At 42.0% G+C, this 18,413-nt stretch overlaps 1 protein-coding gene across 8 annotated transcripts in view; it reads left to right on the top strand.

The window, feature by feature from the left end:
- The window catches only part of Atg10 (autophagy related 10), a 284,964-nt gene that overhangs the window by 62,335 nt on the left and 204,216 nt on the right, over positions 1-18,413 (top strand). For 4 of the 8 annotated variants that reach the window (XM_076552041.1, XM_042261606.2, XM_042261604.2 and 1 more), the window contains 2 exons: positions 11,740-11,847; positions 13,321-13,386. The exons of 1 other annotated variant lie outside the window; for it this stretch is intronic. In XM_076552041.1, coding sequence (XP_076408156.1) covers positions 11,740-11,847; positions 13,321-13,386 — 174 coding nt within the window. The remainder of the gene's footprint in view (positions 1-11,739; positions 11,848-13,320; positions 13,387-18,413) is intronic. 3 more of the 8 variants (XM_076552043.1, XM_006980473.4, XM_042261607.2) reach the window with 1 other exon arrangement.

Here is an 18,413-nt window from a genome sequence, read left to right as displayed (position 1 = left end):
ACTTAATAAAGTATAAAATTAACTAATGTTTAAGTCCTCATAACAGCCTGTAGCTAAAAGGTCAATAACTTGCATATGAAAGGGATAAGATTCTGAGTACCTCTAAGTGTGGAGAAAAAGGGGACAGCCAGAGCTTGAGTTATCTGTATGTTTTTTTCTCTTTTTAAATCTCTGATACTGGAAAAGCAAAACCAAACCTTTGAGAACATTTCAATGAGAGTAAACAGACAAAATATGGTAAAATCTTTACCAACTTAAATTGGAAGCAGGAGCAAAGAGAAAAAATTAGTTTTCTCCAGCAGGCCCCCCAATTGGTTATAACACCCTTGGCCATTCCTCTGGCACAAATAAGCAGGAAAGCTCTGGGAGCCCAAACCAAATTGCTTAATATAATAAAAAGTATGAGGGCACACATGGAGGTCCCACATCTATGAACTGGAAATTGAAACTCAAAATGGGCAAGTTAGAAAACCTGAAAACAAAACATTATTAAAAAAAAGAAGAAGAAGGGAAAGAAAATGCTGACTAGTGAAACCCGACATTGTAGAGTTGAAAGTGTCAGTGAGGAGAATGGGACCTCGTGTGTTGGAAACTCACTTTCAGTGCTTTGTCCAAGAGGAAGAGCTTGAGCATGGTCTAGGATGGCTAAGATGTGGCTCTCCTTTAAAGTTGGTAAACATGGTCACGCTTCTCCCCGACCCCGGCCCTGTGTTGCCCTGGGTCACTTCCCTTTCCTTTTGGCGGACAAGGGGGCTGGTTTTCTTCCACTCTCTTCCCTGGGGCCAACACCCTGTCTGGAGGGCTTGGGAAGGGTATGGTTCTTCTGCCTATTCAGAAAGCCGGGAATGCATTGGAGGTGACAAGAAGGTGGACTTGGTTCTTCAAGAGCCCTGTCAGGAATGGGAGCTAGAACTGCTGTAAGAAACTGGCTTGTCTATAAATGAGCACGGTGCTGGGGTTCGATGCAGGGCTGTATTGAACAGAATTGAGAATGGAAAGCCCTGAGAAGCATCAAACAATGACTACTAGAAAAATCCAGTGAAGGATGCCATAGTCAGGCAGTACCCTGAGAAGGAACCACTGGTATCCGTACAGTTTAGCACCTATAGGTCTTAGTTCACAAAAGGAAGAAAATAAAACGACCTTTGTTTGTAGAGTATTTCACGATCTCAGAACCTTATTGGTCCCAGAACACATGGGGAATCAGCCTGGGCTTTGCTGGCTCCCAGCCTAGACCGCGGCCCCCTGGGGTATCAGGTTCAAAAGAAACCAGTGGGTATCTGTGGTGCACACATACAGCAGCACATCTGGTGCATAGCAAAGCCCATGCTGACTTCCAGGCTTCCTCAGTATCACAGGTACTCATGGCTCTCCTCAGCTCTTCTCACTCTGCCCCCTACTCTAAGCTTCTGAGGCTCCTGCGCTTCCCTGCCCCAGCTCCTCATTCCCTTACAGCCCGGCCATTGAAGCTGTGTGCTGTCTTGACCTCCTCTTGTGTCTTCCTCTCTCACTCTCTCTGTCACTCCCCTTGCCCATCTAATGGTCAGCTCCGGTCTGCTGCTGGCCATGTTCAGTCTGCTACTTTCTCTCCCTGCTTCTGACTGTTCAGATGCCTCTGGCTGTACTCTCCTTCTTATCTACATAAAAACCTTCCCTCAACCATACCTCGGAATGGTCATGTTCTCAGTTTATACATCTGGTGCTGAAAAATGCAATTTATACGTGGACTGCTATTACCTTTTCTTTCTTGGGTTGAGTTTTATCTTTTTTAATATTATTAGGAAATGATATATACTTACTGTAAAAATTCCAATACATATAATTTAAGGTGAAAAATATCTTCTTTTTTCCTCCTCTGACCCAGTTCTGGCCCAACACATCTATTTCCGAAAGTGGTATTATTGTTTGGTATTAATGTACTTCTTCCTTGTAACGTCACACTGTCGACTATTTATTTGGAGTTTTTGAGGTAGTGTGTCTGAATATATAGCCCAGGCTTTCTTCAGAATCATGGTCCTTCTTCCTTAGCCTCCCCCATGACGAGATTGCAGGACTGGTTCATGATTTTGGTTTTGGGAGGATGAGGTGCTGAAGATTAAACCCAGGTCTTCAGGAATGCTACACAAGTATTTTTCTACTGAGCCATACCCCAGTCTTTGATATTGTTGTGAGTGTATACATAGTTATCTATTTCTAAGAGCTATATAGTACTCTATTTGTATGGAGGATTTTAATTACCTTAATGGAGCCCCTGGTGATAACTAATTCCTTGGGTATTATTAGTTATCTTTCTCTTTGCTATGACTAGACACCTGATCAGAAGTTAATTAAAGGAGGGAGGGTTTATCTGGCTTCCAGTTTGAGAGGATACAGTCCATCATGACAGGGAAGGCAGAACGGCAGGAGAAGGAGAAAGCTGAACACACTGCATCAGCAGTGAGAAAGCAGAGCATTAATAGTGAGACTGGGCTATAAATCCTCAGCGCCCACCTCCAGTGACTCACTTCCTCCAGCAGAGCCCTGCTTCCCAGTGATTCTACCGCCTTCCAAGAACAGCTCCACCAGTTGAGGAGCAAGTGTTCAAACAGGTGAGCCTATGCAGGAGTTCACATCCAACCCACAAAGCTGTTCTTACATTTTATCTTATGTGTATGTGTCTGTGCCGCGTTCATGCAAGAGCCCATCAGATCCCCATGGAACTGGAGTTACAGGGGCTGTGAGCCACCGTGTGGGTGCTGGGACCTGAGCTGGCCTTCTGCAGGAGCAGCAAGCACCCACCACTGAGCCAGCTCGCCAGCTCGCCAGCCCCCAGCAGGTGTTCTTGTGGTTGCCCTTCGAAGTTAGAACAGCAGAGTTCTATGGCAGGAGACTGTTGATTTCTCCTATGGCAGATGTGATTCTATTAATTATGTTGTTATGTTTATATCATAAAGCTTTGTGGTATTTGGGTTCTGTTCAGTATCTGTGACTTAGTTAACTGTGGGGCAGAGGTAACTACTTCAGGTCAAAATTCTACAGATTTTCTTTGTTTCACACTAGGTAAAAAAAGGTTTCTTAAACTGGGTGAGTCAGAACCTGTAGTTAAGGGTCAGTGGTCACAATGTTTTAATGTGGTTTAATTTCTAGCTAGTGCATAAATCAGTGGAATAGAGATTCTCAAAGATAACCCACATAGGTAAAGTGACAGTGTTATATATAAAGTTCTGTGTTATATTGTCCAGATGGGGGCAGAGAACTACCTGAGCCAAGAACTTCAGATGTGATTCTTCTCACAGAAGCAGGGCTAGCTTCTTCAGTGGAGGGTGTGCTGTGTCTTCAACCCTCTGCCCTGATATAGCAACTAAGTCATGTTTCATAAACCTCAAAATACTCCATGACCAGGTTACATGTCTGACTTTCATAGACACACAGTGTTCTTCAAAAATAAAGTCTATTATATTCCTGTTTTCTTTCATTTTGAAGTTTTGCTTTCTTGAGTTTTTATCAAAATGAGCCGGAAAGCTAGTAGTTACCCAATGAATAACTTTGACTGAATCTGGTTACACTATAATAACTCGCCTTTGTATTTTTTTGTTATGTATTGGTTATTTTATTTGAAGTTTGTTTATCATTTTACATACCTACCACAGTTCCCCCTCCCTTCCTTTCTCCTGTTCCTCCCCACCTTTCCCCCATCAAACCCCCATCCACTCAGGAGGTAAGGCCTCTGGCATGCCAAGTGGAGGCAGGACCAAGCTCCTCCCTGCTGCATCAAGGCTGAGCAAGGCATCCCACCATAGGGAATGGGCTCCAAAAAGCCAGTTCATGCACCCAGGATAAGTCCTGGTCCCACTGCCAGAGACCCCACAAGCAGATCAAGCCACATAACTGTCAGCCACATTCAGAGAGCCTAGTTTGGTCCCCAGCAGGTTCCCCAGCTGTCAATCCAGAGTCCATGAGCTCCCACTAGTTTGGACCAGCTGTTGTGGTTTTCCCCATCATGATCCTGACCCCCCTTGCTAAATCTGACCTTTGTATTTAATATTTCCAGAGGTATCAGAGTCAGGCAAGACCTATACATGTATTTGAAAAGTGACACAAGCAGAAATTGAAGCCGGGGCTGTTAGGTGGGCATTGGAATGCCTGTGGGATGAAATACATTAACGTATTCAACTCAGAGGATCTCCATGTCCTTAATGGGCACTTTCCAGGCATCTGAACTTGGTCTTTTAAAAATGAAGAGCTGTTGATGTAACACAGTGTCTGAGCTGCCTAACCTTGCTTGGCTGTCTTGTTTGTTTAGTTGTTGGAGACAGGGTTTCTCTGTGTAGCACTGGCTGTCCTGGAACTCGCTCTGTAGACCAGGCTGGCCTCCGCTTAGCCTTGCTTTTCAGTGGGAATTTCTCTTCTTGTGCCTCTTTCCATTGATTAGCTTGGGTAGCTGTGGATGATTTTGGTCTCACCTTCAAGGACTTGTCCCAGTTCTGGCTTGTCCCTCAGGCCTCTGCCTACCTTGAAGGCCTTGTTCATTAGTTCTAGGAGTGACCTAGAAATTTGAGTTGTCTTCCTGCCTTGGCCTTGCCAGGCTGTTTCTATGGCCGGTCATTCTGGATGATTGCATTAAATTCCAATGCTACGTCTTATTCCGAAGGAGGGCTGAGAGTTTTTAGATAACTTTTCTTTTCTTTCTTTTTTTTTTTTAAGTAAAGCTTTTTTTAAAAAGAGATGATTTGTAAAAACTATTACAGTTCAGCAGGAGAAGCCCCATAATTATTTGTGTGGCTGGATCCTAGCAGTCATAACCTAGCTCTCTGGGTGGGTGGCATAGCCCTATGACAGCTTGTAAGAAAGCAAGTCCAAACATGTTCTGTTGGGAAATTCTTAGATCTCTGTCCAAAATGCATCAGCACTACACCATCAAGCTTGCCAATCTCTCTGGGATTCTATAGAACCCACAGGATATTTTCTCTCCAAAAGTTTTAACATTTTTCTCTACCGTGGGAACATGATGGCCTGGAAGCAGATGTGTGGAAGACAGCCAGGTATTTGAAGTAAGCATCACTCTCGCAAAGGCACAAATTCGGTACATTTTTAAAATCTAATATTCTTTCTATGCTCTCTTGTCACTTACGCCTTCAGAGGTTACCATGTAGATTATCTTTCTACATTATATTTGAGGCCCACACAGCATATAAACTTATATATAATCAAGCTTCAAGAAAATCTTAGACTGTGTCTTGGGTGATGTTCAATGCTTATATAATATTACCAAGATTTTTGTAGTTGTGTAGAATTTCATTATTTGAATATATGTAATGATTTATATTACCAACTCTCATTGATGATTATTCAAGTATTTTTAGATCTTAGGCCATTAAAATGAAACTTTAATGAGTGCCATTAAATGAATTTCACTTCTACAGATGTGACTGTATGTGTAAGATGCATTTCTGAAGGTTGCATTTCTGACTCTGTATGTACATTTTTGTTTTCTTTTTTAATTTTTGAGACAGTGTTACTATATAGCCCTGGCTGCCCGGGAACTCTCTATGTAGACTGGACTGGTCTCAGACTTAGAGAGATATGCCTGCCTCTGCCCCTTGTGTGGCATTTAAAGGTGTGCACCACCATATCCTGAAGTATACTTTAAGTTTTGGTTGTTTTTGCCAACTTGTTTTTCAAGGATATGATACTGACTTAAAATTTTCCGTTCCTGGCAATGTGTGTTGGAGTCCCTATGTGTTTCATCCACATTTCTGTCTACATGTTACACATCATAGTTTTATTATCTTTGCCAATCAGATAGTTCAAAAATGTTACCACATCATTTTAAAATTGCATTTTCTTATGGGTAACCTGGAACATCTTCTTATCCACATGTATTTCCTTTTGGTGGTCTATCTCTCTGTCTGTCTGTCTGTCTATTTATGTACATTCCCACCCATCCTTTGCTCATTTTCCTTGGGCTGTTAGTCTTTTTTTTGTTTTGTTTTGTTTTGTTGTAACTATTTGCATTTTGAGAAATTTAAGCTGTTTAAAGATTGAGGAAGTTAGTGCTTTTCTATGAAATAGCTATTTTTTTAATTTTTATATTTGTCCTTTGACTTTTTATACTGTGCAGCATACGTTTTCTTTTTTATTTTAAATACATATTTTATTATTTATTTTGTGTGTATTCATGTAGCATATGTATATGTTTACATGTGTGTGGGAGCCCGTGGAGGTCAGAAAGGGGTATTGGACTCCTTGGAGTATTGGTGAGCTGTCTGATATGGGTGCTGGGATCCAAAGTCGAGTCCTCTGATAGAGTAAAGGCTCTGAACCACTGAACCATCTCTCCAGACCTCTGTCATGGATTGCTTCAGTCCTCTGGATTTTGACTTTCCTCTCCTCTCCTCTCCTCTCCTCTCCTCTCCTCTCCTCTCCTCTCCTCTCCTCTCCTCTCCTCTCCTCTCCTCTCCTCTCCTCTCCTCTTCTCCCCTCCCCTCCCCTCCCCTCCTCTCTTCCCCCCTTTCCCTTTTCCCTCCCCTCCCCTCCCCTCCTCTCCTCTCTTCCCCCCTCTCCTCCCCTCCCTTTCCCCTTCTCCCCTCCCTTTCTTCTTCTCTTCTCTTCTTCCTTTCCTTTTCTTTTTTGTAGCCTGGACTGATGTCATACTAGCAATGAGGCTGAGGGTGACCTTGAACTTCTGGTCTTCCTGTGTTCACATCCCAATTTCTGGGATTATAGCTTTATGCAGTGTTGGCTTTGTGTTTGCTAGACAAGCAATTGTGTCTCACGTCAACAGAATTTTAAGTTATTTAAATGCCATATTCTCTAGGTCTATGAAGTGTTTGAAGATTACCTATCTATCTGAAATATATCTATGTATACCTAGAAGACTTAACTAACATGGCTACAAATATGATTATCATAGATGACTAATTATTAATCTATTTTTAATTATCCATTACAATTTTAAATGAGTTACATAAACATAATACCTCAAACAAGAATAGAAATATATATATATATATATATATACAGTATAACAAAATTAACTTCAAGTTTGTATCAATAAACTAAAATTTATACCAATGTAAAACATTTTAAACATAAACTAAAATCTATACCAATGTAAAACATTTTAAACAAGTTTTTCTTTAAAAGTAGGTTCATTAATCTACCCTTTTATCTTATCATCTCCATATCCTCCTATATGTCTAATCATATCCCCTTTTTCTTTTTTAGAAAGAGATCACATTTATAATCAACCTGTTTTAAATAAAAATATTGGTTTTTCTCTGTCCCACACCAGAGGGCTCTTCTGATTTGGGACACAAGAATCTCTTAACCATTTTTTTTAAAGCAATATGTCTGGGTTTAGAGGGGGAGTGAGCCAATTCCACCTCTAAAGCCAGCTTGGTATATTTGGGAATTTGGGCGTAGCATCTCTTACTACTTCCTGCTGGAGGGGGGCGCTGTATCTTATGGGGACGCAAAAGAAAATTTTAGGCCTATGAGGTAGTCCTTGAGGCTGTATTGTGGGAGCCAGTTGCCTTGAAACCATTCTGGATGTTGGATCATCTGGGCCATGGTGTCACCGGAGGCCTTTCAGGGGGTCTTGGCTGGTCAAACCTGATGTATCTTAATATGGAACAAATCCATAGCCTCTGGCTTTCTGTGGAAACAAAAGCAGAACCTCTTTTCCAAAGCAACATATCCTTAAATCCAAATTTTGAAGTCAAGTTACCTTTAAAATATACATAGTGGTTTAATCCAACATCTTTTTTGATCAAATGTTTTTTTGCAGTTAAAAATCCCAAAGACAACACAATCCAGATTGTCTGTGTAATATTCATCTTTACGTGGCTTTTTACATTAATTTTTTTGTCTCTTTCAAGCCTACGTCTATTTTACACACATTGTAAACGATGTTATCTGAATCAGTCTTTTTGTGAGCCTATTGCTTTAAACTGCATCCTTCTAAGCCTGAAACAGTGCTGTGGCTGCTGGCTCCGCCCACTTCAGCTTCCCAACATGGCAGTGGTACATTTTCCGCCAGCTCTGGGAGTCATCAAGTCTCAGAAATAGTGGGTCTAAGCTTTTATCAAAGCAGCATGTAGCCCAGAAACCTTTTTTTTTTTTTTTAAATACTAGTAAAGACTAAATCTACCACACAGCTTAATGTGCCGCTGGCAGACGCCTCATTACCTCCATACTGTCGGTCAAACGCACACGCCAGGGACCCTCCAGTGTTCAAACCTGAGTTTTGAGGCGTCTAGCTGCCCGTATGAGACAAGAAGCAGGAACCTGGTTTTGGCTCTGTTTAGAATTGGTTATTAAATATTCTCAGGTTTAAGGTGGTAACTCGAGCCGTTGGGCGCCATTTGTTGCTGGAGAGCTTCTCTCCAGGTTCCCCAAGCCCCGCAGTCCCACAATCTAAGTATAAAATAATCACTCAGACGCTTATATTACTTATAAACTATATGGCCGTGGCAGGCTTCCTGCTAACTGTTCTTTTATCTTAAATTAACCCATTTCTATAAATCTATACCTTGCCACGTGGCTGGTGGCTTACCAGTGTCTTCACATGCTGCTTGTCCTGGCGGTGGCTGCAGTGTCTCTCCTCCTTCTTCCTGTTTCCCCAATTCTCCTCTCTCTTTGTCCCGCCTATACTTCCTGCCTGGTCACTGGCCATCAGTGTTTTATTTATATAGAGTGGTATCCACAGCACTTGATAACTGAGAGGTGGTTAGGATAGTCCCAAGTCAGATGATTCATGGTGACTACAGAAGACTAGGTCAGGGCTGGGCAAGTTGCTGGAAGCAGGTTCTTGGGTAGCAGAGGTCACTGACTGTCTCAGCTTGGTGAACCCTTCACAGTGAGTAGCAGTGGAGCGGATTTCAGCGTCTGGAAAGGTCCGGCTAAGCCATGGGCTTCATCGAGGTGTGGGGTTGCCCCCTTTCTTCAAGACTAGGCAGCTGTTGATTACTTCCTCGGTGTTCTGAGCTCCTCAGGCGCTCAAGTGGTTCCTAACCCTGGCGCTGAAATAGAAGCTGTTGGGATGCGGGTTTCCCAGGCACAGCATTTAGAACTGTCTGGGGTGGAGTCTCATGCAGCTGGGAGTGAGCACTGATGCTGATGCACTCAGTTTGCAGTCCCTTTGAGTAAAGGCTTTTACTGTACACTGCCCCAGTGCCTCCAACTGTGTGCCCGCTCGCCTGGGCATCCTGATAAGACAGCTGCAGGCCTGATGCCAAGTTGCAGATTCTGCATGTCCAGTGCTTAGGTGAGGTAATGCTGCTGGTCCCCAAAACACTCATGAGAGGCTTGAGCCTGTCAGTCCTGAGTGTAAAAACTAGCCTGTGTCTGATAAAGTCTTGCTCTCTGGCTGATTTTGCTTTGTGTACAAAAAACAACAACAAACAAAACAACAACAAAACCTCAAGTCCAGTGGCCTACTTTCCAATTCTAGCTTTGCCCTTAATTAATTGAAAAGCAGATTTCTTGAAAGTGCTTCATCCCTTCATCCTCTTGCCTCTAAAAGAGAGGGCTCGGCTGGGTGTGACGTATAGTGTCCTCACCTCTCATCCTCTCGTGATCCAGGGTTTGTTCAGGCTGTCTGCAGGGGGATTTTATGTGGAATGGTAGTCTGTGTTCTGCACTTAGAACACAGGCTTCCCCTGGGAACTAGTCCTCAGTTTATTATTATTTAAGGGAGTATTATCTAAACTAGCAGATGTTTAATAATAGTTGACATAATAGTTCAAATTAAGCTGTAAACCATGGTAAATATACAGAGTAGGTGGGGAAGAGTATTGACTGGAGCAGAAGATGTCACTGCAGAGGGGAGATTTGAGTTAGGCTTCAGGGTGCTGATTCTCAGGCTTTTACATTGACCTGTCTTTACAAAGGCATTCTTCAGCAGTTGGTGGTATCATTCTCAGGGTCTACTTAATTACATAATGGCGCTGGGTGGCTACTGGTTGGATTTTGTACAGAGAGAGAGAGAGAGAGAGAGAGAGAGAGAGAGAGAGAGAGAGAGAGAGAGAGAGAGATCCTTTACTCAATGACTTGGAAGAAAATTGGCTACTATTCCAAAAGCAGATGACTTAGTCATTTCATGTATCTGCTGTTTGAGCAAATATTAAATTTGGTAGCTTACCTAAACTTGTCCAAATGGGGTGATTTTGATGGTATAAGTTGGATGGCATATAGATGGAATTTAAAACAATTCCAACAGTTATTCTAATGCTTAATATTAATCAAGTAACTAAAAGTAATAATTTTAGATATTTGGTAGTTGACTTTCCAGTCAGGTGTGGTATTCAGCATACTTAATAACCTATGACAATGGCATTAGCTAACCAGAATAAATTGGATCCAGCCATTCAGAGTTGAATCATAAGCAGCAGGCTTCCAAGTGAGGGCTGGCAGGCTGTCAGCCCAACGTACTGTAAGATATGTTTAAGGTGCCACCAAATCTATCTTTATGTAATGTTTTTAAAACTTTAAATTTATTTTGGGGTGCTAAGGATCACACGTAATCCTGTGTGTGCTAGACAAATGGTTTAACACTGAGCTATATCCCTGTTTCTTAAGTCTCTTTAAAATGGTGATTGTGTTTTTCCTCTAGAGGTACCACAATAAAGTACTCCACAATAGATGAGTAGATGAAACCGGGAGAGAGCCTTGTATTCTCCCTTGTGCTGGAGGTTGGAGACCCGAAATCAAGGTGTTGGGCCGTACTCCCTCTACAGGCTCCTGCTCTGGAGGAGAACCCGTCACCTCCGTGGGTTTGTGGGTGACAGCGGCCCTTGACAGCCCTTGGCTCCTGGTGGCGCTGCTCTGCTCTCCATTTCCGTGTGGCTTCCTCAGACCTCCCCGTGTCTGCTTCTGTCTCCAAGTGTCCCTCTTCTTATAAAAAGCATAAGCAAGCATTTTTTCTTTAATTATTATTACCTAGATTCTGTTAAAATGTGAACGCTAGTGACAGTGTGGTGGGATTAATATTCCTTGGCATGCAAATATATCTCTGTGCACGGGGAGGTATTATATTCTTCCATATAAGTTTATGGAATTCAAGCAAGTTTTGCATGAAAATGGAATTGATTGTAGTTAGATGACTACACGGGGCTGTGTTTAGGGGTAGAAGAGCAGAAGGAAGCAGAAAGAAAACAGTGGGGCAGGAGAGCTGGCTCAGTGGTCGAGAGCAGCCGCAGCTCAGTCATGGGGACTGGGGCTTGGATCCCAGCCTGCATCAGACAGCTCACCAACCTGAGGAACTCCAGCTCCGAGGAACCCCCACACACCGTGTGCGTACACTCCCGAGACATGTCTTCCCAGACATGGACACGCAGAAATAAAGTACTTTCAAAAGAAGAAACAAACCAGTGGATGGTCGAGAACTCTTTCTTGTAATCTGTATGTGAAAATGGCGTGGTTGTTTTCAGCTCTCTGAAGAGCAGTTCTGTGGGAAAGGTCTTTGACTCCTGAAGACAGAACTAGAACCACGGAGCTAAGGGGAACAGTGCAGTGTGAGACAAAACTTCCTCAAGTTGTAGTGCAGGGAATGTTGGGAGCCGCCATGAGGAAGTGGGAAATGCAGTATCAAGGATGCACAGTGTACATTGGGTCAGTCTTTATCCGTATCATCTCATCTCATTTAGTGTGGCCAGTTTCTCTTTGCATCGCTTAGACTTAAGTGAAATGGTAGTTCTTTAAGTGATGAATTCTTGAATTAATTTGCATTTTTAATGATTCTTTGTTGCTGGAACACAGGAATGTTCTGATGGCTACATGTGCAAAACACAGTTTCAAATAAAAAATGGGACTACGACATCACATCTGGGAACACCTGCCAGTGTACAAATGTGTCTTCCAACAGAGGTGAGTAGTTGAGTGTGCCATGGTCTCCTTTGCAGTCTACATGAAGTATAAATTAAAAACTCTCAGTCTGTTTTATGTATGTTTATATTTTAAAAAATTAATAGCCCTTGGATCCTGGGACTGTTGGTGGCAGATGTGTGTACTTCTTCTCTGAAGGGTTATTTTCTTTATAGCAATGAAAACAGGAATTGTGGTATCCACTGTGAGTCCTTTCGGTTCTAGTGACCTGTCACACTTTCCTTTGGACCTGAAGACACATAATAGCATCTCTTGCCTTAATTTTTATCTAATGACACCTCAGCCTGTACAGGCCTGTCTCTGTGTCTAGTCTACCTTTGACCCCCCCCTTTTTTTTAGCCATTTGGAACTTTGTAGAAACTGAGTCTCATTATTTAGGATATTTTGATTCACTTGAGAAATTTACAAAATTAAATATTATTAAAATGCTGAGTTCTTAGTGGCTTTCTGGATATTTTCAGTTTTCTTTTTTTAAATCAAAATGCGAATAGCCTTAAATCTTTGTTTCTTTCTTTGTTTCTTTGTTTCTTTCTTTTATTTTATTTTATTAATTTTTTTTCAAGACAGAGTTTCTCTACATAACAGCTGTGGCTGTCCTAAAACTCACTCTGTAGACCAGGCTGACCTCGAACTCACAGAGATCCACCTGTCTCTGCCTCCTGAGTGCTGGGATTAACGGTGTGCACCACCACCACCTGGCAATGTTTCTTATACCTAAGAAAAGTTGTAGATATCCATTCTAAAAAAATGAACAATAGGGAAGTATATAAAAGTGAAATAATTCTCTCTTACACCTCTAGGTGGGTAATCACTATTAATATTTTGGAAAATATTACATATTTTCCTTAGGTTTCTGCTATATATGTATTTTGGTACCAAGGAAGAATATCATGAACATCTCCATGTCAGTAAATGCAGAGTCTATAGTTCTCTTTGGTGGCTGCATGGCATTCCATTTGATGGCTATGCCATATTATATACTCTTACTTCAGGAAGCATTTGAATTTAAACAGATGGAAGATGATTGATGGAGACCTAATTGCTTCAGAGCAAAAAACCAAAAATGTTTAAATTCTGAGCCTCTTAGTAAAGAGAGAGGAGATGCTGTATACATGTGTCTGTGTGTGTATGTGTTCTCTGGATGCATGTGTGCATGTCCGTTTCTGTCTGTGCATGTTCCTGTCTGTGTATAAGCTGTATGAACACATATTTCTGTCTCTCTGTGTGTACATGTTCCTTTTGGTATGTGTATGCATGTTCCCATGTATATGTATGTGTTCTTTTCTATGTGTTCATATTCCCATTTGTGTGTGCATGTGCGTGCTCCTGTCTGTATGTGCATGTGTGTAAATGTATATGGGTGTGCTTGCACATGTGTACCTGAATGCATATGGATGCTAGGTCCATGGATGGTGTTTTCCTCTTTTGCTCTCCACCTTATTTTTTTTTTTTCAGATAGGGTCTCTCACTGAACCTGGAGCTCACCAGTTCATCAAGCCTAGCTGGCCAGTGACATCCATGGTATCCTCTTTTCATATCCTTACTGCTAGGTTTACAGGCCCACGCCACCACACTCAGCTTTTACATGGCTGCTGCTGGTCTGAATGTAGGTCCTTGTGTGTGCTTGGGAAGCACTTTACCCACTACACGAGATCTTGTTTTAAACAAGAAAGCAAACAAACACACGAACAAATACAGAACACGGAAATAAAAAGATTATATATGTATATATGTATATATATACATACACACACATATATAGCCTAGATATTATTTTCCTTCTAATCAAGTAGTATTTTCTTACCCGTGGGTTTTTAAAGAAGTTTTTTCTATTTCTGCCCTTTCTCTTCCGGGGTTTTCTGTAACTGTGCTTCCTTTCTCTTTCGTACCTCATGAACTTGGATTCATTGTTTTGAAGTCAGACTGCTTCCATAGACTGTAAACCCATTCATATAGGGTTACATGATAAATATCTATACTCTAACTAGACTTTTGACTCTGGGTCCCACCAGAATCAACTTACTTCTGTATGTTGATATAAGCTGGGCAATCAAATTGATTGAATTCTAAAAGGGTTTTACTTTACATAGAATAGCAGTATTTTTTTCTGATAGCCGGTTTACATAGGAGAGTTACAAATGTCTGAAAAGAGAAACTTTGGTAAGGTCTCAGTAGTGTATGTTTGGAGGAGTTGGAGTGGAGTCTGGGACTAAGCCTGTTGCTTGCCAGTCAATGCTGGTGTTTGTTTTCAACTGTTTGGTAAGACATAGTAAGTTAGATTGCCTAGTGTGGATGAGAACTAGAAGAAAGCACTAGATTTGGAAGTTGTATTTGTAACTTTTTTTAGTCGTGTTCTAGCAGTGTGAGCTTGTGTAAACCTATCTTCTTACCTCAAGTATTTGTTCTTTTTTTGGGATACAATACCCAAAAGCGCTGTTATTAATCCTAACAGCATGTCACCTAACCATGCAGTGAAGAGCAGTAAGTGAATGGGGAAATGCAAAGTGAGCATGTTCCACTTCCTTCCTGTGCTGTCCTGCTGTCAAAGGTTGGGAAGACCCTCCAGGCCGAAAGAGACCATTTCTTCAGCTACAGGTAGCCCCCAGCATCTCACAGAGGTGTGTGGAGACCACTGGACATGACTCTAACCAGAAGTAGCAGTAGTCAGGACATCTCAAGGGTTGTAAGGACTGTGCGTACACTGCCATGCTTCCCTTGATAAGTACTAGACTGCTTGGGTCTTCCTTTGGATAGCTTTTTCCTTCAAGATTTATGCACAATTTCTATTTATTCAGTGGTATGATTATGGGTATGATGATGTACAGTTTGCTATTTTTCATTTTTAGATATCTCAGAATTAATATTTTATCTTAATAGCATGCATACATTTGTGACAGAGTAGAAAATATTATGACAATTTAAATGTATACTTAGGATAGATTGTAATTAGATGGGGAATATATTGTTTCTCTTAAAATACAGTGGACTGTTCATATTTTAACAATTTTTGAATTTCAGTATTTAAGCAAATTTCATGATGAGGATTGATTATGCTCATGATAGAAGAACTCCGGGGGTGTATAATCGTAGTTTGTGAAAATTACCAAATTTAGCTATAACTATACTTTCCGAATAGAATCTGTCTGTCATGAAAATTATGATGATTAATGATCTTTAAACAAGTATGTAAAACAAAACTTTCATCCTTCAGGCATCAAAAAATGCCTTGTGTGCAGAGGAAGAGAGCTCAGGGATGGGTCTAAGGCATTAGAATACACAGACTTAGGCAAAGTACACTCTAAAACTATGACACACAAATGGCTAAAATAATTGTATTTTTTGCTGTTAGTAGCTAATTGTGCCTGTAGATAGCTGAACAACCATGCCAAAGGAATGTGGATATGTGAATCGGTGGATTTCAAGCTGGAAGGAAGTTGTGGTGTTAGTATTTGTTTAGCCCCAATCAATATTTCTATCAGTGACTTTAACAAATTCCATTTAAACAAACATTTGTGTCAGTATTAATGTCTGTGTACTAAGATTTTAATCCTCATGAAGAAATACTCTCAGTGACCATTTATTGGTTTTCTATTATGTGCCAATTTCCTGTATTAGTTCTCTATTATGTTATAATCCTCACAAAACCTCTGTGGCAGAAGATAGTAAAGACAGATTTAAACATGAGTGAACCAGGCGGATGAAAGTGCAGTGTTGTACGTAAGGAAGACAGGGGATAATCTCACAGGGTTGGCACCGCTCTGAGTGCCTTGTGTACACGGCTTCATTTTGTCTTATTTGTGGTCCAGACACTTTTATTCCCGTCATTGTACACAGAAGGAGACGGAGACCCAGCTGTTAAGAAGCTTCCCCAGGGACAGAGGCAAGGCTGGATTAAGTTTGACTTCAGAACTCCTGCTCTTAACTACTGGAAAAGTAGTGGATACTGTTTTAGTAGACACAGGACCACCTGGGGGCTTGTTAAAACAAATTATCGTATAACAATTTATTCAAATTCATTGCTGAGCCCACTTCTACAATTTTGATGTAGTAGGTCTGAAGTTGGGCCTGAGAATGTGCAGTTCTAGTAAGTTCTGTGGTGGGGACCACACAGCGAGAACTACCATACCCGTCCTCTAGAGTGCTTAGTACCCAGGGGTCAGCCCATCACAGCGAGAACTACCCCACCCTAGAGTGCTTAGTACCCAGGGGTCAGCCCATCACAGCGAGAACTACCCCCCCCATAGAGTGCTTAGTACCCAGGGGTCAGCCCATCACAGCGAGAACTACCCCCCCCATAGAGTGCTTAGTACCCAGGGGTCAGCTCATCACAGCGAGAACTAGCACACACACCCCCCCATAGAGTGCTTAGTACACAGGGGTCAGCTCATCACAGTGAGAACTACCCCCCCCCCATAGAGTGCTTAGTACACAGGGGTCAGCTCATCACAGCGAGAACCACTACACGCCCCCTCCCCCCATAGAGTGCTTAGTACACAGGGTCAGCTCATCACAGTGAGAACTACCCCCCCCCCCCATAGAGTGCTTAGTACACAGGAGTCAGCCCATCACAGCGAGAACTACCACACCCCCCATAGAGTGCTTAGTACCCAGGGGTCAGCCCATCACAGCGAGAACTACCCCCCCCATAGAGTGCTTAGTACCCAGGGGTCAGCTCATCACAGCGAGAACTAGCACACACACACACCCATAGAGTGCTTAGTACACAGGGGTCAGCCCATCACAGCGAGAACTACCCCCCCCCCCCATAGAGTGCTTAGTACACAGGGGTCAGCTCATCACAGCGAGAACCACTACACGCCCCCTCCCCCCATAGAGTGCTTAGTACACATGGGTCAGCTCATCACAGTGAGAACTACCCCCCCCCATAGAGTGCTTAGTACACAGGGGTCAGCCCATCACAGCAAGAACTACCACACCCCCCATAGAGTGCTTAGTACCCAGGGGTCAGCCCATCACAGCGAGAACTAGCACACCCCTCGTCTAGAGTGCTCAGCATAGGTGAGATACTGCACAGGGTCAGCTCATCTGCTGGCCGGAGTCAGTATTGCAACAATCTGGATGCCATGCAAGGTGTCTTAGATTGGATTTGCCAGAAGCAGAATTTAGGGATTCTCTTGTAGTGATTTGTGGTAGGTGCTCTGAGAAGGGAGTGGAGGAAACAGGGCAGAGCAAAGAATAAAGCTGTGGAAGAGAAACTAGAGACAAACTTGATCTGATCTCAGCTCTTCATTTCAAATCCTATCAGCGATTAGTCCACCATTGTCGCTGAGCTGGCCTTTTGTACTCTCCTAATCATTGGCAAGTCATTCCTTAGCCAAGTCCTCAGCCTGGTAGCTGCTGATTACTGAGTAATTCTCCAGAGAAGGGGTCCATTATGAGTTGTCAGTGAACAGTCCCAGCATCTGAGTAAAGGTGGTGAACCAGCCCTAAAGAGGACCTAGCAGGGCATCCACATCACTATTAAGGAGTGACATGAAGCCAACCAGATAGAACGTAGGGGGAAATGGTGTCTGCTGCATCTGTGAACTACACATTGCAGGAACATAAACAGTGGAAAAAGACAAGTGCGTCTGTACTGACATGGACAGACTATTGTTAAATGGCCAGTCGGTGGCCACTTTATGTAACAGTTGTCTTACAGTAGGTTTTACAAGCAACAGAGAAACGATTTAAAAGTATGGGAAGGCATGCAGCACTTGAGTATCAGTGGATTTTGGCATCTGTCGGGGTACTTGAAACTGTCCCCCATGGATACCTAGGGATACTAATCTATGTGTAAGACTTGTATAATCATGAAAAGGAAGGCTTTTTGAAAGTTGTAGTTTTAGTTGTCTTCAAGCTCAAGATAACTAAAAGAGTGTTAAAGATGCTGGGAAACTGATTAGGACTTCGTATACATTGACCAATGCATAGGCCGCTCATATATATATCCTTAGGAATGCTCGGGTTCCAGAGACCTTGTGGAGATCTGGGTAGTGCAAACTGTTTTTAAGCTATCATGGACATGTTGCTTGTGATACTTGTTCTTGTGCTTCCTCCGACTTTCCAGAGGTTGCCTGATGTGATTGTCAAGCATAAAGTCGATACAAGATCCAAACCCATGGTCACATAGATGATCCTGTTAAAATCAGGGGATCAAAACAAAATGAACAGACATGAATGTGAGAGATTTGTAAGGAAGAGAGGGCAGGGAGACAGGAATAGGAGGGAGATGGGAGGTTGTAGGAGCTGAGATTGGTCAGTATGCATTATGTACACATGTGAACTTGTTGAAGAACAAATGTAATTAATAAAAAGATTTAAAGTAGAAGAATCCAGTTGTCTTGACTACCTCAGATGCTTAAAAAAGTGTTAAAATGTAAAACAAGGTCACCTTTCTTACTAATTCTTTTCTTTGGAAATATGTTTTCACAGAAATATGTTAATATTTTCATTTGGAATTTAATTTTTAATATAGCAAGTATCCATAAATGAAATGTTTAAACAAAAATTTATTGGCATTGTCAATGAATTTTAAAGGTGTAAAT

Source organism: Peromyscus maniculatus, chromosome 15 (genome assembly GCF_049852395.1).
Source record: "Peromyscus maniculatus bairdii isolate BWxNUB_F1_BW_parent chromosome 15, HU_Pman_BW_mat_3.1, whole genome shotgun sequence".
Taxonomy (NCBI): Eukaryota; Metazoa; Chordata; class Mammalia; order Rodentia; family Cricetidae; genus Peromyscus; species Peromyscus maniculatus.
The sequence above is the reverse complement of the archived record's forward strand: the minus strand, read 5'-3'. Positions and strand labels throughout refer to the sequence as shown.